General features: G+C 43.1%; 2 protein-coding genes across 3 annotated transcripts in view; one reads left to right on the top strand and one right to left on the bottom strand.

Annotated features, from left to right (window-relative positions):
* Window positions 1–24,672, bottom strand: part of COL4A1 (collagen type IV alpha 1 chain) — a 124,693-nt gene extending 100,021 nt beyond the window's left edge. Inside the window, exon 1 of the mRNA XM_055801375.1 lies at window positions 24,533–24,672. Within this exon, the coding sequence (XP_055657350.1) occupies window positions 24,533–24,595 (63 nt within the window). The 5' untranslated portion in view covers window positions 24,596–24,672. The remainder of the gene's footprint in view (window positions 1–24,532) is intronic.
* Window positions 24,673–24,743: 71 nt separating this feature from the next.
* The window catches only part of COL4A2 (collagen type IV alpha 2 chain), a 149,638-nt gene continuing 146,602 nt past the window's right edge, over window positions 24,744–27,779 (top strand). The window contains exons 1-3 of one of the 2 annotated variants that reach the window (XM_055801374.1): window positions 24,744–24,870; window positions 25,223–25,326; window positions 25,464–25,524. In XM_055801374.1, coding sequence (XP_055657349.1) covers window positions 25,283–25,326; window positions 25,464–25,524 — 105 coding nt within the window. In that variant the 5' untranslated portion in view covers window positions 24,744–24,870; window positions 25,223–25,282. Of the gene's footprint in view, window positions 24,871–25,088; window positions 25,327–25,463; window positions 25,525–27,779 lie in introns of those variants that run through there. The other variant, XM_055801373.1, reaches the window with a different exon arrangement.

Below are 27,779 nucleotides of genomic sequence, written 5' to 3'. Positions count from 1 at the left end.
CTGGGTGCACAAAGGCAGGAAAGATCATGGAACTTGGAGCAGAAGGGCTAAAAGCAGGGTTATGGGACCACCGCCACGAGAATCACCTTTTCCTCCCTCCTCCATGTCCCGGCTGTCACCTTCCTCTCCACTGCAGCGACAGGGTCTTCTCTCAGAGGACAAGGGGACACAACAGAGGCTTACTTCTATCCCCTACCACGCTTGTTTGATGTCAGAAATATGGCAGCTCCTCTGAAGAGGATCAGGTTTACTCTGGGAAGACAGGGGCCCCATGCCTCCCACTTGCTTAAAGCTAAAGCAGTATAGGGGAGGGAGAGCACAGCACTCAGCAGCAAGGGCATCCCAAGTGAGCTCCATCATGATGGCTGTCAGCCACCTAGGCAGGCCTGTTTCCTCTTTAATCTCCGTTTCAAGTGTTTTAGGACAAAACTTTTCACATGTGAAGCTCTCTGCTGTCAAATCCATTAGCCTTAAACTTCAGGGACAATCATGGACCTCTTGATTTTGATGCTTCTGCCTCATTGAATATACTCAGACGCACAGAACTTCATATATTGGACCCTACATTAAGTTCAGTAACTAATATACTACCTTATTAACTGAAGAAATAAAAATCAGGGCAATGAAGTATCCTGCATCTACAGGCTTAGGTAAGCTTTCATTTGCTGAAGCAATTTTTTGCTTCATAAATCAAGTTGTATATTTAACCAGTGTAGGTTAATATGTATCAGAGAGCACAGCAGAGGCAGGGGGTGAGCATTTTGGCCAACTTTGTAATCAGCTCCTGAGCTTCAGCTATTCAATCTCCTGCCTTTCAATGCACACTGAGGCTCATCCTGCTGTCCTCAAGCTGGCAGAAAGTTACAGTACAATAAAAGAGCTAAGGCAACAAGGCAGAAATGCAAGCTCATTTCTGTTATGTCATGTGAAGTTTTGTTCAGTACAGACATGAATTAAATTGGCAGATTAATTTAATAGAGCAGAACACGCATGAAATGCACAATGGCTTGCATTTGATTTCTGTGCAAGACAGAGCCACCCCTCTATTAACTTCAAATGATCTCCTTTTATGGACTCCAAGCTTTTTGTATTTTTCACAACTGTAACTGGATGACGGGTTAAATACTCGGAAGAGCACAAGAATGTATTTTTTTCTGCAGCCAACAGAGAGGGAAATTGCTGAACTCATTGCTTCTATAAAACAGGAAACTGTATTTTGGGTGCATCTGAATCATGCTGTTTCCCACCATCACCCGTATACAGCCATAGTTTGGTCCCCCTGTCCCCCCACCATGGAAGGAACAGGAAGCTCTGCCGATGTTTTTGCTTCCATTTTTCTACCTGATTATTCTAACACAGGTATACTTTGATAAAATTAAAGAACCTTCCCCGAATTCATATGCCTATAGTTCAAAACAGGTTGATGAGAATTTTATTTTACAGATATACTCCCCTGTCTATTTTTCCATAAGCAAAACCAGACTGAAAATCTGCGCAAAGTATTTCCACAGCTTTTCAAAATCAAAGTATCACTGACCATCAGACGAAAATGGGTTTGTTCAAGCCCACAGGACAAACACCTCTTTCTGTATCCTTGCCAGCAAAGAGTGGAACCAGTGCCTGGTCCAATTTGCTTAGCATAAACAGTAGGCACACGGGATGCTCCCTCCATCTATCACTTTCACTGCTGAGAAGGATACTGGGAAAGGAAATGCCTCTTCCCCCCTTGTTTCTACCTTTGATAAAATCAAAGGCAGGGAGAGAGCTGAGAATCCATTCTCTTCACAAAACCAGAGCTCAGCACTGGGAGCAAGTGGTATAGAAAGCTCATTAAAGATCCGGAGTGTACCTACAAAACAAATACTCAGAGGAAAGCGGCAAAGCCCGGAGCCTACACAAAGGCATCTTCTTTCCTCTCTTCATCTGCTGGAGCCATCTCTCGCCTACAAAAGCAACTCTGCAGGCACTGTTGGGGCCTGTAAGTTTTAACTTTCTCTGCAATTCTTTCATCTAAATACTAAGAGGAGCTCAAGCTACAGAGGTGAGGAGGCCCAGTGAAACAAAGAAATCATTTGCACTTAATGCACACCATTCAGAGCTCAGGCCTCTCAAACAGTTTTAGCAGCAGCTGCTCTTCAAAGGACCTTACTTCTGTGAAATCCCTTTCAAGCCCAAAGCCAAATTAGGCTTGTACAAGATTCAGATTTTGACCAAGTCTGTAAAAAAATTTAACTGAGCATTGATCCATTTATATATATACTGAAATATATGAATATATGAAATACTGAATACTGATATACTGAAACTCATTTATAACTTTCCTGAAAAAGCAAATGCATGACAGTTTAGTACCGAGGTGCCATACTCTGCCCTTGGGATATACTCTACCTCGTACTATACCACTTGGGATTCAAGGTAAAGTTTATGGGAAAGTGATTAATACTTTCTCTGTATAACATTTTTTCTTGACGTTTCCTGCAAACTATGTGGGCTCAGCAGAGGGGAGCTGATAGAGGGGAAGGAGTTTGGCAAGTTTTGTCGTCCTTGTTGGTACCTCTAAACCAAGTGCCTGAAAATGGAAGCTGGTGTTTCAACGCTACTTTGACCTACTTTTATGTACAGTAAATAACTGGGAAACAACATTTGCATTTCCTCTTTGTGGCACCCATTGTTCAAGTCAAGCTATTCAGGCCTGGCCGCAGCCCCCACCAGGATAGGGGACCTCCAGTACTGCTCATCTTCGTCCAGCCCTCCCAGGGCAGACAGGACTGCACAGGGCAGCGCTCATAGCTGCACAGTCAAACCTTGGTCACCCCACAGTGGCATACACCATTGCTGGAAAGCCGGACAAACCAGCTGGCAGAGTCCACAGTCTGCTCCATCTGATCAGTTCTGAACTTCAGAAAAGTTAGTTCACAGCCAGGAAACAATTTCTACAGATTACCGAGCATCAAAATACATCTCTCCGTCTTCTGCTTTTTTTTTTTTTTTTTTTTTTTTTTGCCTTCTCTAACATATAAGATCCATCTACATCATATGTACTTTATTTAAAAGACTAAAGCCATGCACATACAGTCCCTTGAGGAACAGGTCAAACAACTAACATGTTGCAAACAACATAATAGGAAGACGTAGTTTAAGGTATATGTACTGAAGAAGTCATAATCTAGGCATCTATTTCCTATTTGCTACAATCAAAACTGTTCTACTGTGAAAACTAAACATATCTGCTAACAAAGACATGTACTGACTCACATGGCAGGCACCCATAACTTTGGAAGAAATAAAGGATGGTCCTCAGCACACACGTACATGGACAGGCATCTATCTCTATTGCTATGAATTTATGAATGGAAAACTGGAAGTAAAGGAGCTAAAGGCAGGGCTAGTAACAAAGATGTACATTAGCAGTTGGAGTCTAAGAATGTAAACTTTTTTAGGGAGGGAACCAGATTGGCATTATATTGGCATTACTTCATTTTAGTACTGTTACTTAATCTGTATATCTAATTCTCCACATAAAGCTTGACTTTGTGCTAAATAAGAAATGCCTTTACACTCCACCAGCAGGCTCTGTCCATTCTACAAAAAAACGAACATCCATTTATTTCATCTAAAGGTCAAAAGTGAAATGCCTTTGGGAGATCCCATGCAACCTTAAAATAAAAGTCACATTCCTAAACTCCGAACTATCTAGAATGCAACACAATGTCATTATTATTCCTTTGAAAATGTAAAACAATTACTCACTTATATTAAAAGCAAAACTCTTTAAAAGAGAAGGTCGTAAAAACCAATGAAATACCAACAGTGAGAATTTAAAACCCTGCTGTTCAAAAAGAACAACTTTTTTTCCTTGTAGTTTTATGCATTATGAAAGTCATGACACCCATAAACATTTAAAAGACGTGATGTAGTTCTAATATTTGCTCACTTTGAATTAAAAGAAAATGGTTCTTATTCAAACACCAGCAGTAGCCAAAGCAGCCACCCCCATCATTCCCCAAACTTTTCAGGAATTCTTACTAAACTGCATGTTTATGTCATCATACCTACCTGCAATTATTCATCAATATTTACTGATCCCATTTAGCAAAATCAGAACACATAATTCCAATGGAGCATAAACTTTTGACTATAAGGTTTCTTCTGGTTTCCTTCTTCATTTCTTAGTCTTAGCAGAGCCCTAAGTCCAATGTTCAAGACCTAAACTAAAGCACACTGAAACCACGGGGAGCTTTCTAGTCCTTATAAGCTTTGAAATTATTGCATGTACAAGCTATAAAACACCTGCTATAATATCACACTCAACCCTCCTAATTTTCCCCTTCTACTGTATTTCCGCTCAGCCTATTACTAGACTGAAAACTACATATTTCTTTTTGTCCGAAGGGCTATATAAAATTACATCACACTGCTTATTCAGCTTCACAGTGTCAAATTACTTGATTCAGGAAAGGCATTTAATGATCTTTTGGGACAACTAAGGCTTTTTTTTTTTAATCACTACTTTAAACAGATAATTAGAAACATCTCACAATATACTCTGTGTTTAATACATCTATAATGCACACCAGCTTTATAATTAGTTTTGAGGTGCTCACTGCCATCAGTAAACAGCTGGGACTACCTGCTACCAACAGCATGTAGAAGGCACTGCATGTAGAGAAGGACATGCCATGTCACAGAGCTAATGCTGATCTTCAGAAAGTTACTCTCTAAGGAGAAACATGCTTAGGAGTACTTCAAGTTTTACACATTTAACAGTAAAATATGATTTTCTACTACCACAGATAATTCAAAACAGGTTGCAAAAACCTGCATCTGTCTACTCTACATAAAGCCCAAAATAACTGCGTTGTAGTTTTACCATTGCTTCAGCTGAATTCATAGATTTTATCATTCTCCAGTTGTTTCAACAAAGCTTTTAGCTAGTTTTAAAAACTTCATATCTGTGAGATGAAAAGCAGGTTTGCAAGGAAGTCCTGCAGCATCTGACCTTTTTATTTTCTCACAGCAATAGTGGAGTGGACAGCAATAAATGCAACATGGAACCTCACAAAAGCAAAAACCCACTGACCAATTTCCAGGGAAAAAGAAAGGCAATTGTTCAATCAACTATTCCATGTTTTCAGACACGCAAGTTATATCTGGCAATGGCTCTCCAGAAGGAAAGGAAAACCAAAAGAGGAGCACAGACTAAACATAGATGTTGTAATCAACCAGATTAAGCAGCTTGTAAACGGGGAACTGCCTGCTCATCAGCAGTTAAAAGGCAAAATATTCAGGTACATACAATGCTAACACCAAAACCTGTGGTTTGCCACATACACTTTTCTTCCTTACTACAGGAAAAGTCATAGCCCTGTCAACATATGTAAGGCTTCCTGTGAAGAGGGAAGGGTAAGACTAAAATGATAGCCAAACACACTGGGACTGGACTATCAGGGCAAAGGAGTGAGGAGAAAAAGGATAACAGATCAGATAAATAGATAACGTAAAAGGAAAATAACTGATACAGTCAGGGCTGTGAAAATGAGAAGAAAAAAGCAAAGAGTGCAGTCTCGTTTACTGCAGCACATTAATAGTAGCTGTTGTGGTTTTCTAACAGTGGCTACTGTATTATTACAATAATCCAGACAATAGTCTGGATGAGACGTGAAAAATTAACTTCCATTTCACCACTGTTTTTGAGAAAGGATTTTAAATACCACACCTTCCTCATGCCCTGAGCAAGTTGATGGGATAACTGAAAGCAGCAGGGAACTGGTACCTCTCATCACAATCTCTGTGGTAGAGCTATCACAACCTTCCTTTCTTGAAAGTGTCAAATCGAAAAATGATTGCATTTATCTTTTTTTGTTCAATTCACTTTGTTGTTTCAATTATTTTTGAGGGGGTTTGATTTACAACCTTCTCCTTCCATGCTAAGGCAAGTTAGGAAATGCAAACTAAAGGCACTCTGGGAGCTCCGTACAAGCCCTCCCCTGAGCAGAAGGGTCCCTTCTTCACAAGCAACTCTCTTGCTTTCCTTGCATAGGTTGAACACACCGACTTACTATTGCTCTGAGGCAACGAAGTCCTCCACACCAGCCTGGTCTGGCCAAGCTCGTACCACTCTAACTGCCTTGCACTTTTGCTGCCTAGCAAGCCACAGCAAGGAACTGTTTAGTGGAAAATGCTTTCCCTTTCTGAAAACAGGCATGAGCCATTAGAAAGCATAGCCATCCCCAGCCAGTGCCAGACCACGCAGGTCCATTCAAAGAGAATATGAAATCTCAGCATTAGGGTTTGCTATCATAAGTCAGGCTGCCTGCATAATCGCTGTTTTGTTGCTGCAGTTACTGCAAGATGCATGGAGAGCTGAGACAGATAATTGCAAAGACATTTCTTGGTTAAGGCGATTGAGCAGTGCCCTGGGGAAAGGGATCCAGTCCCTGCCTCTACCATGAAATCCCTTGAAGATGCTGCACAAATACTTTTCACTGGTAGGCACTAATTGCATGCTCCCCATTTTCCATGTCTTTGGTGTTAGATCCTTTCTCAGACCAAAGATCTCAAGGACTTGACTTCAGCTGAAGTTACTGTGTTAAAAGTAAACCATGAAATGCTACTGAATGTTAATTAGGAGGTACATTTGACATCACCTTCTCTATACTTCCTCTCCCAGGAAGTCAGCAAATAGCTATGAAAACTTTAGGAAAGGTTCAAGCACCATCCAGGCTCATGCAGACAGAATGGGGTGAAATAGCCGAGTGTATCAATACACTGCCTCCTTCCATCTGGCGGGTATGCGCCTGAAAATCAGTGCGTAGTTTTTTGAAGCATTCAGGTATTCTTGTGATAAAAGCCACAGGAAGCTCATAAGAAGCCAAAGGCAATTCTGCCTTCAAAGCATGACTTGATTATTAGATACTAAATCAGAAGCAAGTCCAAGAAGTGAAGAGTAAGGCAAAAAAACCCTGCAACCTCCCTCACTCAGTGAGCACAGTCTGTTCTGCGTATTGAATGGGATAGTATCCTGTGAAATCCATTAAGCAATTAAAGGTTAGTATAATGCAAAAGGGGGCCATATTTAGGTTGCACAGAGCTTGACTATGAAAACAGAATATTCTTTAAGCCTTTTCTCTGTGCAAAGATATGTTAGTATTATGTCAGCATATGGCCAGCAGCAAGAGGGAAGTGCATTTGGCTATACATCATGCAAACACATTTAAAGGCCACCGCTGTTCCAAATGCAAACAGAGGAGAGGGAGCCAAGGCTGCAGTCTGGGGAAGCCAGCTAATAGCTGGCTGCAACCAGAAGGTCAGCCCCACTCATCCTCCACCCCTCCTCTAGGTCAGTCCAGCTCTGATGTGAAACCACACCTTGAAGTTGTGGTTAACACAGTATCTGCTGCACAGCCCAAAATCCCTGCTTCTGTTAACATTTGTGGTCTGGCCCTGCTCCTGCTCCCTCTCCTGTGCTAACGCGGACCGTCACGCAGCCAGCTGTATCAGCAGCCAATGCTGGGAACCAGCGGGGCCGAAATGGGCTCTGGCTTACAGCAAAACAAAACCTGATGCTAACATACATGAGGAAAATAAGTGGAAATGTCTCCCTTGGCAGCCCTGTGGGATGCAGCCACTTTAGCATCAGCCAGTAAGTCAGTCCAGCCTGCTTCCCTGTCCTCTCCAACGCTGTTAAATTAATCACAAAGCATTTACAATGGAGACCAAGTATCTTGACTCCCAATATCTTGCCAGTGGGGTTAGCCTATTCTCCTAATCCTACTACGACAGCTGAATGAAGGTTTGCTCAGAAGGCTGCCTCTTCTTACTTCTCTTTTAGGAAAAGCAGCAGATTTATTTCCCCACCAATGGGTTCTTCAATACCTGCTTCACTGCTAGTTGATATTACTGGGGCAAGGAGCTGACAGCAGCTGGGAGCTCTCTTATTCTGAACTCAACAAAGAAAATAGTCTACAAGCAAAACACAGTGCTTACAAAAGTAAAATCACATCCACCCCTCACTTTATAGCCATGTGTAAATTTCAGTGTTTCTTCTGAAAGTCATACACATTGCACTTTCAAGGGGAAAAGAGAGTAAAGCAAACTGATTGGATGCTTGCTTTGCATTTCCATCTCCATTTCTGTGTTTCAGCACCCGAATACAGAAAAATTTACTTTCATAATGATGCAGTGGAGTGATTTAGTCTTTGTAAGTGTATTTAAGATAGGTAAAGTATTTAGGTGCCCACCAAAAACCACAAACAGTGAGGAGAATGAAGAACAGCAGCTGTCTGCTGTACTACCTAAAATAGATTGACATAGCTTTTCTAAACAAAAAACATGTAGGGGTGCCTAAATTTGGGGGGATGAGGTGTAGTTTCATGCCTTTTATTCTGCAACTCTGCATTTATCTCACCCATACTCCAGCTGGTGGAGCATACATCAAGTATCCCTGAGACAAAGTACTACAGTATACAGATGTGCCTATTTTGGAAGCAGTTGGATCACTTTTCCCTACGAGGTCAGGGGTTTGGGACCAAAAGAATAGCTCTACTGTTTGCTATCCAGCTGAGAACAGCTTGGACTCCCTATCTTGTTCAAAGATGTAAAATTAATCATGAAGAATTAAATCACTCCCCCTCTATTTTCAATTAGCAGTGGAGGAAGAGGAAAGCAGGTACCATACTGTCATACTATTACACTGAACTTTTTATAGTTATTTATAACAATCCAAATCTTATCATTTATTGGCAAGCCTTTCCTTTATTCATTTACTTCATTTCCCTTTCTTTCATTGGAAAGGAATTTCACGTTAAAGAAACTGAAAAAAATTTTAAAAGTTAAAATTTCCATTTCCAAAAGTCTTTTTTAAATAACTGAAATAAATGTAATATGGACATCTTTGCTGGTTTTGCCTCAGAAAAATTGGCAGGTATCATAAAATATGTGGGTTTAAAGCTATTCTGTCCAATTACTTTTATTTTCCTCCTCTACACTGGATATCAAAATTCAAATCTATTATCTTTACTCATCCAAATAATACTGTGAATACTTGCCTTTTCTTGTAAAAAAAAAAAAAAGAAATATTTCTGTTTTATGGTCCTAAGCAGAAACAATTTCGAATATATGCTTTTAAATATATTATCATTAAAGTTAGAAACAATTTTGTTCTCAAAGAGTGTCACAAAGAAGTAGCCAAAATTAAAAGCTTCAGATGGAAATCCCTAGTTAATCTGGTGCCCTATCCTGAACCCTCTGACAAAATTCCCCTTGATGATCCATCTTTTTTCCCATTCTGATATTTAGCCTCTTCGAATGTTTGTCTCTGTGGTTACTGTAGAAACACCTAAAAATGAGAACAGCAAGGGCCAATACAGGAAAAAGCTAGACAACCCAGAGTTACATGTTAAGTGATGGGTGCGAGTGCATTGCCAAGTTTTGGGACATGCACACTCCTTTTATTCCTGAAGCTGGTGATACTGGAAAATTAATCGATCAAATGCATTTTTATTATACACTTTCAGGCTTTGTATAATCCCTATCACAGAATATCATACAACTGACTTATATCCTACTTTGAAGATGAGGAAGTTTAGTTATCCTTACTTAACTTTTGGGAGAGGGAGACACAGGGAAGCTAAAAATACTGCCTAGGGCTGCCAAAACAGGGACTGGCTGCTCCCTCGTGTGCAGACAGCCACATTCACCTGCAGCTGGACTGGATACTGCCTGCAACATCTCCTGAAGTCCACTATATCAGCCACAAGCTGAACTTATTCTAGGACAGGAAGCAGATAAGCAGTTGATCAGCTTTATGGAGCTAGAAATCCATGCTATTTGCTCCAACAGGGTATCTAAGCAGCCAGCTGGAGCTGCTCAGGGAGAAGAGTTCCTTCTTGAACACCAAATGAAAAAAGAGAAAAGGAAGGAACAGTACCAAGAACACTACTTGTACTCAAGGACACGCTCCTTAGAAATATGCCAGATCCACCACTTCAGGCTGCAGTACCTGAACCTGTTTGCAATTCTGCTTGTAGCTGAGGGAACATGTGGGTGCACAATGGGAGGGCAACCACTGGAAATGCAATGATCGTATTGTATACTTCTGACAAAAAATTACAGCCCTCAAGGGGCTTGTGGCATGGCAGTGTATGACCAGAGGCAACCTTAGAGATTTATTTCTGAAACAGACACTCTACCACCGGACAGGATGCAATGTCTACTGTTTCATACCTAAAAGGTTTGATGAACATGCCACAGAACAAACCAAACTGGAAAAAAACTTAGACTACACAGTGAGAGAATTCATAATTTGACCTGAAAAAGAGAGAAGAAACCCCCACACTATTTTTACCACACAGCTATGCCAACTTTATTGGAGGAAAAGAAATTCATTGGAACCTATTATTCTTCCTTGATTATCCATCTAGATCCATGGTCCTGACTTAGATGTGAGGAGTTTTAAAGGCTTTGGGAGAGAGGTCAGGGACACATACATTTTTCCTGAACAAAAATAAAAGGGAATGAGGGAAGGGGGGGAAAAATGTATCTGCAACAGATAATTGCTTAAAAAAATGAGGTTTTATCTACATTATGCATAATGCAACTCTTAGTCTTAAAAGGAGTAAGCAGTGCTAGATATACTTGCATGAAATGAATTATAAAATACTTCTGAATATTACATGTAATATTGGGGGGTGTTATTAACAGATACTTCTGTGAGTAGGCACTAATGGTATATGTCTAGAATAAAAAAAAAAAGTGTTGAAAGAGATATAGTGTCAGTATCATTAACTTGTAAAGAAAAATGAAGATTTCAGAAACAAGTACATGCACAGGTACTTTATAATAAAGAATAAAAGAGATGGTTCTGGTGAAAAAATTCCATAGTTACGAAACATAATATGCTAATGTATAGACATAGAAATGTTTTTTGACCAGGTCTGAAAATAGTACAGACTGCAGTGCACAGGAATTGTGTTTGGCTGATACTGCAGGTTCCAAAATGAAGTTGTTTATTCAAGCTATTTATAATTCAAGAAAGAATTCTGATAAATAAAAGTACAGTGGTAGCATTTTTATCATTACCCTAGCAATTATTTTTCTGCGTATTCTGAGACAAAAATACATAATGTACATTTCTTTTGAATTTTTCTGCAAAATTTTCTTTTCCAGTATTTCTTGATAAGGCCTGGAAAAAGAAACAAAAACCCAAGAAACAAGTAATCTTTTATTCCTAAACAATTTCTGCTGCTTCTTCCCCAAAACACGTGTGTTCCTGAATTTCACTGGCATTCTAGATGCTGTGATCCATACCAACTGTCAGTAGTCCTTAAAAAAGAGACAATACACCAGCTGGGCACAGTCACAAAACTTTACGGGTTTCAGTCATCTTATCCCTCTTCCCTGAAAACACCTCTGGACTAAAACGCTACCAGAAGATCCCACCCAGTAGTTCATCTCCTTTGCACTGTTAAAAGAGTTACAACATGTAGAAAAGCAGGTACCAAGAAATACACCCAGAGGCTTTGAAGATAGTTTGAAGTGTTCACTTAACAGTGGGAAATCTTAAACCAAACTCTATAGAAAAAGTTGCCTTGTCTTCTACTGACAACATTTTGGAAGATGTCTCTTTGTTAATGTCTTTATTATTAAAAAAAAAAAATAAATCTGTTTGATGACTCAGCCTAGAGCCTCAGGAGATATTTTTCCCATATTAATTTACATTAATCCCTATACCCAGGTAGTTTCTCACCTGTCAACACATCCAAAAGCTTTTCGTGGCTTCTTGATACTACACAATATTTTCACATGTTCTGTTATATTTTAATTGACGAACCTTTATGAAGCTAGCGGCCCATCAACACTAAGTCCCAACGTTGAAACAAACATATATGGAAAAAAATAAAGTCATTACAGACATGACATCAGACTTCAGTCTAGGGAATAGGGTAATGCTGGTTGAAAGGGAGGAAAACAGGGACAGGACACCTGACCAGCTTCTCTTTTTCTCTCTGTAAATCTGTGAATATCAAATAACCTTCAGGCAACCAAGCTGACAAAACTCATTTTTACTGTGCTGACCAAGACCACTAGCCTACTTCTCTGCACATAATTCTTCAGTGACAGAAGTAATTTCTCATGTCATAAATCACTGAAACACCGTAAGACCAAGAAAAGACACATAGATCTTTCTGACATTTTCTGGCCTTTTTACAGCTTGCTCCTTCCCCTTTCTTATCGCTTGTAGGTTGAGAAGGGGATGCAAGAGGCATTGCTCTTGCTCCCTACACCGTCAGCTGGAGAGTTCGGCTGTGAAGGTGACTCCACGCAAGGACGGAGCAGCACTACCACTTCAGGCTGCAGATCAAACCTCTCCAGTCCCAGGGGAACAGACCAAGGATGCAGGATCCCTGCCTGTCATCTCGGGCTCACAGGAAGCAGATGCGACCGCCAAGGGTCCAACTTGGGATGTGCAGCCCGCCAGCTGATCAGCACTCCTCTGCCTCACCTGTAGGATGAAGGGCAGCAGGTGCTGCTGCTTGTCCCACAGGAGCCCATTCCTGCTACTGGCCAGCCCAAGCCTCAGCCGTGCTCCTGCTTCAAATGCAGCTGCTGGCAACCAGCAAAGGACAAACGGTGCTGATTTCGCCTGCGAGGTTTTATGTTAGGAGGTAATAGCCAGGGAAGAAAAAGCTGGTATGCCTTTTTTATATGCCACAGTAAAGCAGGTGTAAGGAGGAGGCTGAAATGCCATCTTTCCCACAGGGAGCACAGCACACATGGGAAGGCATGTCGGGAGGGCAACCAAGTTGTGGCCACTGGTCTTACCCAGCCAATATACTTAGAAATTATTCCTCTGCCCAGCTGATACCTCAGAATTTCACTACAACACGCCAAGTGCCTTGGCTCTTTTACAGTCCCATCCCTCTTCCACCCCTCTAAATAAGGCAGGGAAATAGCCAGTCTAAAGAAGTGTAAGATCAGACTTCTCCACGACAGACACAGTTATACACTTAATGGGTCACTAAATAATTCCTGCAGCCAGTCAGATACTGAAGCATCAGCACAAAAACTCAGTCAAATGACTAATTCCTATGAATTATCCCACCTGATACTGGGCTATCAGATTAATAATTGGTACCAAAGGAAACACACAGATCACTGCCCACCACCAGTGACAACTATGAGATTGGTCAGTTATGATGGTACATCACAATTCTGCCTTTAGCATGGTGTGATTCAGATTTTAAAAATGCTTTCCTGGCAGCTTCCACCTAATACTATAAATCTAAGCACAGGAATTCTGTACTTTACACTTTCTAACACAGCAAACAACAGTGACAAGAAACAGATCACTTTACATGCAATATTATAAATTCAGTTTTAACTAGTGATGTTGTACCCAAGCTTTCCATTTTACCTAACATTCCAGAAATTCATTAGTTGTCTTCAGGTACAGAACAATTCATGTTAAGAGGCTCACGTTTTAAGTACACCACGACATTCAATTCTTTTCAGCAACACTTCACATCCAGTAATATGTGCAAGTTCACAGAGAACTCATTCTCCATCTTCATGACTGATTTGTTATGATTTATATATCTTTGGCTTTAGAACTATGAAATAATTTTCTCGACAGCTGAATGACATTTATCAGACACGCAGGGGTGTTATCAAAAACAATACAAGACATGACATAATCACATATGCACCTCCCCGTATCAATCAATTTCGTACACTTCTCTTGGCAAATAAAGATACACACTGTGCCATGTGCAAACCAGTCCCGTGTAATTGCCCATTACCAATGATGGCATGCATCTGAGCAAGCACAGAGAGGGAAATGTAGAACTTTTCATGTTTTGTTCATGATATGTTCAGACTTTATGACAATGAATGGGGATTTACAAAATTTAAGATTGCTTACGAGCCTTACAGTACAGGATAACAGCGCAGCTAAAATAAACCTGAGCTCAACAGAATACAGACACACAGTACATGGTCTGTTTTGGCACTGGCACTAAGTTCTGTGTGCTGTTCTCTTTTATAAAATTAAATAGAATCATTTTAGCTTAACAACCAGGAAACTTTTTATTAAAAGTGGACCAAAATCATAATACATTGGCTTTCATTTCAAGCCCCACATGGACCTTGTAGATGCCATTTCAGGCCTTAACAAAGGTTCAGTTAGTCTTGATAATATCCTACACGTGTTTTGTGCAGTTGTACTTCTTGAGGGCCTAGTAGCATCCAGGACTAGTGTATCTACAGGACCTCACAGACTTTTCTCTCACTCTCACATTGCCAAGTCCATTCCAGCACCAGGAGCTCATGTGGTATCGGTAAGAAAGTGTTTCTGAATGCAAGGAAAGTATTTAGAACAAACACCTTTTAGTAGGCGTGTATGTTACCTTTGCAAAGACTGTGGTGACACAGATGGGTACCAGGCAATCACTTGCCAGGCTTGCTCCTTTGAGGATTTTATTTGAGGACATAAAGAAGAAAATATGATTCTTATAATGACGGCACACAGAAGAATCCTTACAAAACAGTCCTCATTTCTGACCTATGCAAGTTTTCTGGCTTTGCCCTGTCACCATCATCTTCTTTGGTTTCCTTGATGCTTTAGGAAAAATTCCTTCCACAAACTTAGCATCTTCAGCTACCCTAAAAATGAGTTAAATGGAGGCTGAAATAATCAGCAGTTTTGAGGAAATGACTCTGCACCTGACAGGACAGAGGGCACTGAGCTAGAATCACTGTGAGGTTGGCAGTTGCCTGCCTGTACGTCTCAGAGGCTAACATTCAAAGCTTTTCTATGCTCATGACACATCCAGTCCACTCAAGATCACAAACTCTGACCCAACCAAGAACACCATTCCTGGAAAACACATCAAAAATCAGCATCTAGTTTGACTGACTAGTGTGAATCAGAGCACATTTTCAAAGGCATGTCCCTAGCAAGATGCATTTGTTTTTCTGCATGATTTGAACTATTATTTTGGCATTTTCAAGGGCATGAGCTGAGACACTATTTAACCCAAGGGCTTTAAGCATTGGTACAATATTTGTTGTATCACTGAGGTCCATAATGGGAAGTAAGTTTTAAAATAGTAATAGAAAGTCACAGACAGTAGGATTACATTGCGTAAGAATTAACAGCACCAGAACCCATGTCTGAGTCTTCCTCCAGCTGGGATTTACCAGTAAGGATCAGAGGAACAACATCTTCGAGGCCTGGTCTGCCAGCTGGGGGGTCCTTGCCACTGGTGGCAGGGGCCAGGAGCCAGAGTCAGCTCACACAGTTGTTTTTCAGCTAAGCAAAACTGTAACTGCAGGGCTCTAGCACTTAGCCCTTTCACTCTTTCCTGATTTTTTCTTTTTGTAATACCAATTTTTTACAATCTCTTCTAATCCCTGGCTTCCGGGATGCTTCTTGCCCTGGCTTCTACTCCAGCCCCTTGGGATGAGTCATGCAGCCTTGACTCTTCAGAATCACTGTACCATTTAAAAAAGAAAAAAAAAAAAACCACCACAGACTTCCTAGGATAATTTTCAGCTTTTTACTTTCTTCTCATTTTCACTTATACCTCTTGCTATTCCCTACCTGTCTCAAAATACTCCATGTTGACTTCAAAAATGCAGCTGTTTGTAACAAAGATACAGCCCCATTCAATAGACTTCAGCTAAAAAAAATAATCATTGTTTCAGTAAAAAAACCTCACAATTTTCTAAAACAAAGCCATAATATTACAAACATTTACATCATTTTAGCATTCCTTGCCTGTTCTTGCAAAATGTTAAAAACACACATGTATTTACAGCTAAAATACCTTCTGAGTTTTGGGCCTGAATACTGTTTGCACATGCATCTTGGGTTTATGGCAGCTAGAATTTATCCTTTTTTATTCTGCTAGCAGATAACTGACTTACCATTGCCATAAAAGGGACAGAGCTTCAAGCACAATGTGAAAATTCCTGGAATGTTTGTGTCTACCCTCACTTAGCTGATTTTTCCCTTAATATGTGCACCATGAATACAAACCATTAATGTACTAATTCTTCTTCAAATTTTTGTTCTAATTCTTTACAGCCCTGTAAGTCCACACCAGTGTAATTTTTCAGCCTTATTTGGGTTTCATTACAAACTTAGGATTTGTTTTGATGCATTTAGATTATCAAATACTTCAACAGAAGTCTTCAGTAGACTAGAAAACAAGTTTTTTTCCAGTAGACAAACAACTGCACTAATAAAACGAAAAGACTTACAATATCCAGTCAGCACATAGCTATCCAGTGAAAATGGGCTAATTTGTTTTATCCCTTAGCTACAACTGAACATTTGTCATGACAAAAAAAAAATAAAATACAGCCTTTCTCATTCTGGTATTTGCATACTAAACTAAGGATCCTACAAATCATCTATTAAAATAGTACCAGCTAATAAAACAATATATTTCCCCCTAAGTTAGTAATTATATGCATGAAAGATTACATACTTCACTGCAAATTTCCAACATGAATATCTGTAGAAACAATCCTTACCTAAGAATGGCATCAACTACATAAACTTTCATCCACCAAACCATTTAGAAATGCTCTACCAGAATCCTGCCCCAAGTGCTAAGAGAGCATCCTCACATACAGAAGACACAGGAGAGGGCACCTAGTAGGAAGGCTGACTGCCCTGGTGAAACCACAGATCTCTCATGTAGCTGGAGACATTACAAATACCACAGAAGCCAATACAAACATGGGCAGAGAAAAGGCTGGACACTGGATTTTAAAGGTGGTAGAAGAGATGTGATGTAGTAGCCTCAAGCCATTTTCTCCTAGCAAATGCTAGGCAACACCACAAGCCTTTTGGCACATTTTAGAAAAGTTCAACATCTATAAATGATTTGCAGCTTTCATCTTAATTCAGAGACAAAGCACGGAGTCTGCAAACTCAAGCTCTTCAGCACACCTCTTCTGCTCCCACTTTAATAGCTGGACAGGGTTCTCCAGTGGGGGGACAAACTTCACCTAAAAACATACTTCTTCTTCCCAGTTGCAGCATTTGAAATGTTCTTTAAGGTATACATCGTTATCGACAGACAAGATAATGGATAATATGTCCCATGCTTAATCTGTAAAAAGCTATATCTCTTCTGAATGCAAAAGACCTAACTCATTTGGTTTTCAATTAAAATATTCTAGTACTTCCTAGTAATTCTTGTTTATTAGGGTTATTCTTACATTTATTTCATAACTTTGATAATTTCTTCCATCAGTTCCCTCTCAGACATCTTGAAAATCTTAATCTCAAAACGCTCTCTCTGTCACCGCTACTAGGGGATGAAAACCACAAAAAGATGAAAGAAAATTAATTACTTTGCAATTTGTTTACTCCACACACTTGACAGCACTCTGTGTTTTGGCCTTCACATTGTTCTGTTGAAGATGCACACCCTCCCTCAGACCCTGCAAGAGGCTGTTTGCCAGCAGCAGTAAAGCTGAAGGCAGCAGGAGCACACACAGAGAGAAAAGGCAGAGGAAAGGAGGGGAACAGAGGATGTTCAGTAGTCCTCCTCTTGGATCCACCCAAAGAAACCCTCCAGCCTACATAAAATTCCATAAAGGCAGCTGAATAACTTTGCTAAAAACACAGTTTTTACTTTCTCTGTATTTTCTTACAATTCACACTTTCTGTGGATTAAGTTGGCACATCGTTGAAAATCTTATGCTATTTATTTCAGAACATGTGTGAGGACAGCATCCTTTTGACGTGAAGGTAACATGAAAAAAGAAAAGGGGGAGGGGGAACCCCATCTTTTTCCAGCCCTTCTCTGGCTTCCCTCATTTCAACTCTTCCATGTCTTTTTTATTAAGTTACTGTAAGGCAGTCCAGGCCAGGCAAAAAAAAAAAAAAAAAAAAAAAAAAAAAAGAGGTTATTTTGTGGGCTGTGAGGCAACGCTGACTCATCTCCACCCAAGCAGGTTCCAAGGCTGCAGCACCTGCTGCTTGCTCCTGTGCCACAGCACCTTGCACCAGAACTGCACTGATGTCACTGAAAGACCCCAGCACTAGTATAAACGCAGGACTAGACTTCTCATTGGAACCCATATGTAAAAGTTTTCAGACCCTTGACGACTTGGCAAATCAGAGGTGCGAAGGGGTATTTCCTACCAAAACCACACATCCACCTAAGCTAAGAAGGGCTAATACAACCTTAAAGCATACTATGCTTTTTGCCCACATTGGAAATGTGATGGAAGCAGGCACAATGTAAGAGGTTTCCTAAAAAATAAATACGTATTTGAGATACTGGATTGATCAAAGTGGTAGTAAGTGAACCCACAGCTGAACAGGGTATAGCAGAAGTACAAGCGACTGGAAGCTAAAGTGCTTATAAACATATACTACTGTGCTTTTTTTTTCTTTTTCTCTTCATTTTAGAAAGTTTATCCAAGTTCCCCCTTCTGTAAGAGAATATGTCAGAGATAAAGGAAGATTAAACAGTCCGGTTTTTGCTTTTCGAAACATTTACTGAAACCTGTTACTTACATACATGTATTTTTCTCAATACTAAATACAAACTTAAAAGACAAAATGGACACAATTTTTTTCTGATTAAATCTTTGATCATCCTCTGTCTGTTTATACATGCCAGTGAGCAACAACAGACAATGGCTTTTTGCACTATCTACTCATACTCTTTGTGAAGAATACATCTGCCTTTTTCCTTTAATGCAAGTCACGCAGATCAGAACAGCATGACAGTAATTGCCATATTGACAATGTTTTAACTTGTTCTGTATTTTACTTCCACATTGTCCAAGATACTGCTATATAAAGACTCTTGGTGGGCTAATGCCACATACTTTTCTGATGTATTAGATCGCTAAGAATAATTCCAGCCAGTCACAGCCCAGAGAAGTCAAAATTTTATCTTCCCACGATCATCATTAAATTGCAGCAGTACTTCACGCCTTCAATTACTCATTAAAGGCACAGGTTGCTACTCCAGTCGCGTCACAGCCCATGCCCAGACTGTTCCCTTTGACCAAATTTTGCAGGGTTAAGGGCCTTTGTGATGGGAAAGTCAACAGAAATTCTGGGAAGGGAGTACTATGTATCTTTTAAACACTGATGAAGTAAATCAACTTATTCTCATGTTGAGGTTGTTGAATCTTCCTTTGTTTAGTCTAGTTCTATAAAAAGAACAATATTCATAAGCCTATCCCTAGAGATGGTTTCTGACATTTTAAAAACTATTGTCTTAGCTGCCTGCAGCAGCTATCCCACATTTCTCTACTTGATCAAGGCAACCAACAGTATATACATCCAGCATAACCTCAGGCATTATATAACCTAATTAAAGCCCAGAACTATATATGCCAAGCAGACGAGTTATGATGAAACACTGCAGTAGTTCTGCAGGCATTTGGTACACACAGACGCTCAGAAGCCAAAACTATGCTACTTGGAATGACGGTCCAGGAATGCACTTGCACTTGCGTGTGCTGACACTCAACAGCTGGCTCCAGGAATGAGGTTCACAGAGATGAGTCAGGACTGACTGCTTGGGGAGGCTCAGGGACTGCACTCTCCTACACAGCTGGCAGCCCAACAGGTACGTGTTCCCAAAACAGCTTACCCCTCTCTCCTGACTCTGGCGCCCTGTGCCATGATGCTGTAGAAGAGGTGGCCAGAGGGAGAGGGGAAGCAGGCAGGAAAGACAGCAGAGACAAAGACTTTCCCTCACGGAGCAAGGAGTCACCAGACCTGCCCCCTCATCCCCAGCAGTGCCCATGCACTTTACTCTGTATATATTTTGGCCAAACGACTTCCCACTGTAGAGGAATGAAGCTGGGCTAATTAGCATTGATAATATACAGCTCTGGGCTGGCTTCAGGGGTATCAGGTTGGCCAATATAGATAAGGTGCAGGTGTGGCTGGTTCTGTTAAGGGGTTGAGAGCCAATGAAGAGAGAGCAGCCAAGGAAGAAGCAAGAGAAGAGAGAATGGGCCCTGGATGAGGTGAGGAGAAGGTAGCAGAGAGACTGGCATGAAGAGTGTGCTGGTATGAAATGGTAAAAGACCTTGTTGCAGCTTGATAGTCTGGAGAGTGCTGTGACACCCCACTGCTGCATGTTCAGCAAGCGTTCCTTGTCATGGGCTTGAAGGCCACCCGCCTGCCCGAGCTCTCACGGCCCTCTGTGGTGCACCCTCAGCCGCCCCAGGTCTCATACCCCTTCCTGCCAAGCCACCTCAATCCAACAGGAGGAAAGGGGAGTGTTATACTTCTGTACTTCTCTGTTGTGCTTCAGACCCTCCCACACCCCACCATAGCCTGACAGGAGGAACCAAACCCGTTTCCCTTTTCCCTCTGAAGCCTTCTAGCCCAAGAAATACTTAACTTACTGGAAGTCATTTGGGTCTCCTTCTGGCCATATTTTCTGAACTGAAGTGACCATATCTCCATCCTGAATTAAAACCTGTCAGGGTTTGTTAGAAGTGCTCTTGGTATTGACAAGTCCTTGAGGACATTAAGGATTTCAGGATCAAAGATGTCAAATGGTCTTAGGGGATAGGTCTCTCAGCACAGAGGGACAGCAGCAGCCCTAGATGCAAATGGCTGTAGAAGGCAGGTGCCCAACCCAGCCTTATTCCACCAGTAAAAGCACACCCAAGTGAAGTGCTGCCAGTCATTCACTCAGTCATATGACTTCTCTTCAGCCACATGCCAAAAGCCCAAGTCGTTTTTTTAATCTGCTCTTGGTTTATGCATCCTGTACATTTCACCTCAATAAACCCCATTTCTAATGAAAAAGAAACAGAAAACTTGTTCAGATAGGTGGAAGCAATATATTCTTTTTGCTTTTGGCCTAGAATTGCATGTGTCAGGCTGCAGCCCCAAATAAGATTTAAAAATAGGAAGGGTGACATGAGGAAGGCGTGAGGGCAATACAGCAGAGCTGCCTCTGCCTGGCCATGGATGAGGCACCACTCCCTGTACCGAGCTTACCCGGGGACAGGAACCTCCCAGCCTCCCACCAGTGTGTCCCCAGCTACCATCAGACATTCAGCTCAAATAGCACTGGTGGAATCATCATTGCCCTCATGGAAAAAATTATGCCTGCTTTTATCACTGTTTTGGCCTGCCTTCCCCTAGTAGCTGGATAGAGCTTGCTCTCAGCTCTGGCCCAGCTCCCATTTCGCCAACACTAGGAGTGGAAAGGGAGGTGGGTTGGGAACTCTGAGAGATGGCTAAGCCCACCACCAAGCAGTGGCACACAGGGCTTCATCTCCATTACCCCCGTGTTATATGGCAGGCAGACCACTTGTGCGACTTGCCCCAGGACTCAAGCACAGCTGGAAGATCTTGTTCCGCTACAGAAAGCGCAGGGACCAGCACTGCAGTAGCATTGATGAGGTACCAAAACATGAAACCGGGATTTCCATGGCATTGTCAACTCTCAACCAAGCAGTACTAATGTTAGGAAACAGACTTTCTTCAAAGGAAATGGCAGCCTAAAGAGTGTCAGAAATGAGATCCCCTGCAGAGATCCATCAAAACAAGCTTCTCCTGTAACCGTCTCATGGGAGCAGTCTCTCAGCCTGACCTGGAAATATCTTAATCTACTGCCCTGTCTTCTACTCTGCTCTCCTTATAATTTGAAAATGAATCTCCTAAGAACACAGAACAGTACAAAACCCCAGATCAGCTATAATTAATATTTTAATTATAATTGTTCAATGTAAAAAACACTGCGCTTCCAGTGCCACATCTGGATGCATTTTATAGTGCCGCATTTCAAGTAGTGGGAGCTGCAACGGAGCAGCTCCCTTGTCTGTACTGAGGCATGTGATCCTGACAGCAGCTGGCTCAAGGCTGGCTTTGCTAGGTCAAATGCCCCTGTGAGAGCAGTCCTTCCAAACCTCCTTGTATGTATTTAATCATGGATACATCAGTGTTAAAAACAAGTTTTCACTCTGCCAGCCCTGTTAGACTGCAGAATCATCAACAACCTAGCACAAGCCGCTTCTGCTATGTTTGCATTCCCAGGCACCCTCTCACATCTCAATTAGTTACCTCTGCGCATCCACGCTGCACTTACGAAGAAATATTCTTTGCTGTGAGGGTAACTGAGCACTGGCACAGGTTGCCCAGAAGGGTTGAGGAGTCTCCATCCTTGGAGATACTAAAAACCCAGCTGGACACAGCCTCGAGCAGTGCTCTGGCCCTGGTCTGAGCAGGGAGTTGGACTAGATGATCTCCAAGGTGCCCTCCAGCCTCAGCGATTCTGTGACAAAGGGCAATTAAGAACACGAGACCGTGGCTGCACAAATAAATTTTTTAAAAATATCTTGCTAATCTCAGCTATTTTGGGGAAGGAAGGAGCCAGCATCATTTTTTTGCAGGAGAAAAGTTGTTGCTCCATTCAACCTATTGCAAACAGCATTGCACACAAGCTTGCCTACCACGCAGTGCTCAGCTAACACAACTACTCTCTAAATGTAAACAGTGGGAACGCGTTCATCTGAGGACATTGTGAGCACCAGGCCAGCTCTGCCAGCTCTCCAAAAGTGAGAGATCCTGCCCCAGGTATACAGTGAATCACACCACGCAGCCACAATCACTCGGAGGGTTCAGCCCAGCTCAGGGACCTACAAACAGAAGCCCCTCGACCACCTGGTATACTGCAGGTCAACAGCAGTTTCCATTGCCTTTTGGGTAGTTGCTAGTGGCAGGCAACAGTGTGGAGCTGGGGGCAATGCCAACAGAATTTAACTGATTGAAAGGCCACCCATGTTCGGCTGAAAGTTTATCTAAGGCAACAAAACTGCAATGCAGCTCAATTTCCACAGCATACTTGTGTTTCCCGGTGATGCTGATGAGGAACTGTAAATCTGCAGACAGCATAGCATAGAAAGAACAGCTAATTATGAGGATAACTTCATAATACCATTAACGGTTCCAGATTGCATTTTAAGGAATCTTGATTTTAACAAAACAATTTATCCAGCATATACAGAACACTTCTAAAACAAAGCCTCTTCAGAGTTGCTACAGAAGACCTGAAATTGTACAACTGATATTAAAGTTTGTATCTTCTTTTAATGAGCACCTATTCCCTACATAGTCTTCTGGTTTTGATTGACAGTCATGGTTTACCCAATGACTTCACTCTACAGTGCAAGACGGAAACATGTATCCCAGACAGGTACTTAAGTCTCTAGGAATACCAAATCCAGAACTCAAACGTGAATCACTTAAAAAGATTTTAATTAATTAAAATTAATTATATCCTGAAAGGAATACAGTTCAATCAGCTTAATGCCAAGTGATGGGCAAATTACTTAAAAGGTGCACCATCAAGTGATTTACTGCAATCACAGTAAGCCTGATATCATCAGCCTAGGAGCAACAGATAAGACATCAGACATTCAGTGCATTTCTTACTTCAGCTGATTCAAGGCATACATACCATCCCCATGGTCACACAGGGATATCATAATTTACTATATAACTTAATTTCATCTGAAACCACAGGAAAAAAGTTTAAAATAACCCCTTCCCATACTTCCTTTACTGATGAAAATGCTAACCCAGGATCTTACATTTCTAACAGGAAGCATGACAAAAACCCATCTGCCCATGCCTACACATGAGTTTTCTGCATCCCTTAATTTCACTACTACAGTATCAACCTAGTCCAATGCAAAAGATCAAGGAGACAGGAGAAGATGACCTGTTTCACATTACTATGTCAACTGCCCTTTACTTAGAGGTACAGAAGGAACAGCGCAAATATTTCAGGAGTGCCAGGAAAGAGAGTCCTTTAACTTAAGGACAGTGGATAGCTAATATCTCAGTGATAAAATTAGCTCCCTTAGCAAAACTTTCAGACTACTTGCATGCTTTCGATTTTAAATGTCTGTAGCTCAATCTGGCTCCATCGGGAAAGGTGCCAAAACTCAACTTTAACCATTAACATCGGGATCTTTCCTGGTCTCCAGCCTAATGCCCATCGCGGGGGTCAAAGGCAACGAGCACGGCGCTTTGAATGCAAGCAACCAACCACTTTTTTTTTTTTCTTCCCCCCCCTTCCCCTCTACAAAAAGCTTTTTTTTTTTTTCTTCTTTTTCACCGTGGAAACACAGCTGGCTACTTTTACGTCCCGGTGGGTGCGCGCTTCATATCCCCTCCCCAGCCCGCGGCGCCCCGGGCCGAGCGAGAGCGCGGCGGGCCCGTCCCGCGCCCCCGCCCGGACCCCGCCGCCAGCCCGCGGGGAGGCCGGGGCCGCTGCGCGCCCGCGGAGGGCCGGCGAGCGGGCGCAGCCCCGCGGCAGCGGCGAGCAACCGGGCATCCCCGCCGAGCCCACCTGGCTGCCCCACCTTCCGAGAGCGGGGCGCCCCGCACTTCGCGCGGGGGCAGGCGGCAGGGCTGGGGGCTCACCGCGCCGTCCCCCCAACGCGGGCGGCCCGGCCCGGCCCCGCGCCTCCCCGTGAGGGGTGCCGCAGCCCGGGGCAGTCACCCCCGCGTACTCACCGCGGCAGACACGGCGCTGAGCTCGGCGCTCAGCAGCAGCCCGAAGCCCAGCCAGAGCCGCATGCTGCCGCGCACCGCACAGCGCCGTCGGTCCCTGGGCGGCGGGGCGCCGTCGGCTCAGCGTGGGGCTCCGCGGGGCCGGCCCCACATGCGCGGCTCTCCCCTCCGTGGCGGCCGCGGCGCCTGCAATGCCTCGGGGGCGAGGGACTCGCCGCGCCGTAACCGATGGGCGTCGGCAGCCCCCTCTCCTCCCCCCAGGCGGGGACCCTGGGAGGGCGCAACTTCGCCCGCTCCCGCTCCCCGCTGGCCGCAGTTCCTCCTCCTCCTCCGCGCCGCGGGTGGGTGGCGGGCCGGCGGCGGGGGGGCGGGCGGAGGGGGGAGGCGCGCCGCTTACCTCGCCCCACACCGCCGCGGCCGCCCGGGAGGGCACGGCAGCGCGGCGCGCAGCGGAGCGGCGCGGGGCCGGGCGGCGGAAGGGGCCGGGGCGGGGGCCGGGGGCGCTGGCTCTGCCCAGCCCGTCGGGGTGCGCGCCCCCGCGGGTGACGGAGCGCCGGGGGGCGCCGCGACAACCCCCTCTCCTCCGGCAGCGGCCCGGCCGCTCCCTGTCCTGGCAGCGGCGCGGGGGCGCCCAGCCCGGAGACCTCCGCCGGGGGCACCGGCATTACATGCGGGCTCTCCTCTGCCTTATAGGCGCGGCCGTCCGGCGGGAGGAAGCCCTGAGCCGAACCCCCGGGCAGGGAAGGAGCGAACATGGACATCTCGCAGCTTCCCAGTGCACGTATTTTCATTTGTCAGTAAGTAATTCCGCTCGGCAAGCTTTTGGAAACAACTTTTTTAAAGTCGTATTGTCACCTTCAGCTGCAGAGTTTTGTCACGTGCTTGTTTAGTCCTAGCTTAAAGCAGTGTCGTGCTTATTCCCCTTCCCCTGCAGGGATCTGGGGCTTCTGCTGATCCTGATGGAAGTCGTGCTGTCGGCCGTCAAAGTTGATGCTGTAAGTACGATGCCTTATGACTTTTACTGGGGAGGGAGAGGAGGAAAAAGCAGTTTCCTTGGTACCGGAAAGTGAGGAACTGCATTTTCCTTTGCCAGATGGCTTATCTATCATTCCATTAAAAGAAACAACCAACAAATCATCTCTACAAGCTTTACAGATTACTGCTTTCAACAAAATGATGTTTAGCAGAGATGTGTAAGGCTTCACTGTCAAGTTGTTTGAAGTATTCCACTGTTACTGTTGCTCAGATTGGGTAATTTGTTAAAGCAATAGCAACACAAGCCCCCAAAAAATGCACCAAAAAATGCAGTGCTGTAGATACCAGAGAGTACTTTGGATAAGTTAACCTGCAGATGAAATATCTCCTGTAAAGTACAGACCTCATCTGAGGACTGAGAAGTTGAAGCTATGGCTTAGTTTTACAAATCAGAGGCATGTTTATAAATAAATGGTTGTTTAAATTACATTGTTAAATCCAACAATAGATCAGTTAGGCGCTACATAGGTGGTTAGGACTATCTGCTTGAGGTGTTGATGTAAACAGTTATTAAGCTCTTGGATTATTGTCACAAGGATGTGAAAGAGATGAGAAGTAACATATACAGGAGTACAACATTTGCCTGTTAAGAAGTTTGGTGAATTTAATGGGAAACTTGTAATTAATGTGCCTAGGCTTTGAATCAGGCCTGAATACAGCAGGCTGAAGGGCTGCTAAGACTTGGCTTGTGGCTGCATTTGTCAGCCACCAAGTGTGGTTAAGACTCTGCGGTCATGTTCAAGTGATTACATTTTTTCAAAAGCTGTTGAACTTACATTTTAATCCTACTGTCTGCAGCTTTCACCCCTTCTTTATGACTTTGCCCTCCTTGTAGGTACCTGATGTGGTTACAGTTTTGTGGTGAGATAACATAATATGTTAAGGAATGGGAAACACTAGGGATTTTGCAGCAGGTGTTGTGACACGTGATAATTCTGCACTCAAGTGCAGTTGGCACGTAGAACTTCTATCAGTCTGTGTGGCTGGCTGGTCTCTCCACATCATGGCTGAGCAAGAGGTGGCAGGCTGGAGACCCACTGCCCCATGGGAAGGGACACGAGTGAGGACCTTGACTGTCACGTGCTACTTTTCTTTGCCGTATTTTCATAGAAACATTATTCTGCCAGGCAGCAGTAAGTGGATGATAATATTACCACACGCTATTGAAACCAGAGCCGGCTGGTGATAATGCAAGTGTTTTAGGCCCAGTGATGAAATCACTGGGATCAGTTGACATAAAAAGGCAGCATTTGTGTATGACTCTTCTTTTCAGGAAGTTGTGCTGTAGCATGCGTAGCGTGATACCTGAGTTTCAGCTAAACCGTGGGATAATTCATTCTCCTTCATGTTCTTGCTTGTAGACTGCATGCTGCCATGTTAGTATACAGGTCTACCAAAGAGGTGTTTGAGCTACCTCAGTTAGTGGATACGGTCTGGTCATAGCTGCTTGAATCTCCACATGCTGGTTTTCCCAGAGTATCTTGGAAGAGTAAATTGGCCTGCCTGGAGGTCTAACTTCCCTGATTTAAAGTTCCTAAGGTGGCAGCTACACAGGAGATGAAACATGCCAGTGAATGCGAGTGAGGAAGTTTGATCATGTTTCCATCAAAAACTAGAGCTGCTTTGCCACCGAAATACCTATCCCATTTTCCACCCGTGTGCCACTCCCTTCCCTTGGTCAGCACAGGACTTTCTGTAGTTGTGTCGTGAACTGAATTGGAAAATTACTTGTTTAAACTAATCAGTAGCCCAAAAGGGAAGAGGGGTGAGGGCTAACTTCAGCCTAGATCATATCACCACTTGTATTCATAAAAACTTGGGCTGGCACAGGACTGGGAGCAGGCAGCTGGGGGTGGAAGGAGGGGGGTGTCTTGCTCCTTGCGGTGACAGCTCTGGTCGAGTGGATTTGCAAAGTGACAAAGTAGGCATGTGTGGGAAGAAGCAGCAGCACCTGAGTAATTGCAGGTGGGTGGCTGGCAGTAGTGTTCTTTATATTGTAATCCTGTTTGTCACATTGATTCTTCTACTGTTGGTTACACAAATTAATGTGCTAATGTTATGAAGTGTTTTATTAGCTTGGATTAAAAAAAAATGCTATGAATTATTAAAGTTTGTGAGACCAGATCTTAGAAGTCATGGTTCTGCCTGTAATGAGACAAGCAGAGCTGCAGCTGAGTTTGACATGTGAATGAGTTACAGCTGCTAGAGATAAGTG

This window comes from Falco peregrinus, chromosome 4, assembly GCF_023634155.1.
Source record: "Falco peregrinus isolate bFalPer1 chromosome 4, bFalPer1.pri, whole genome shotgun sequence".
Lineage (NCBI taxonomy): Eukaryota > Metazoa > Chordata > Aves > Falconiformes > Falconidae > Falco > Falco peregrinus.
This window is presented reverse-complemented; position numbering and strand designations above follow the sequence as displayed.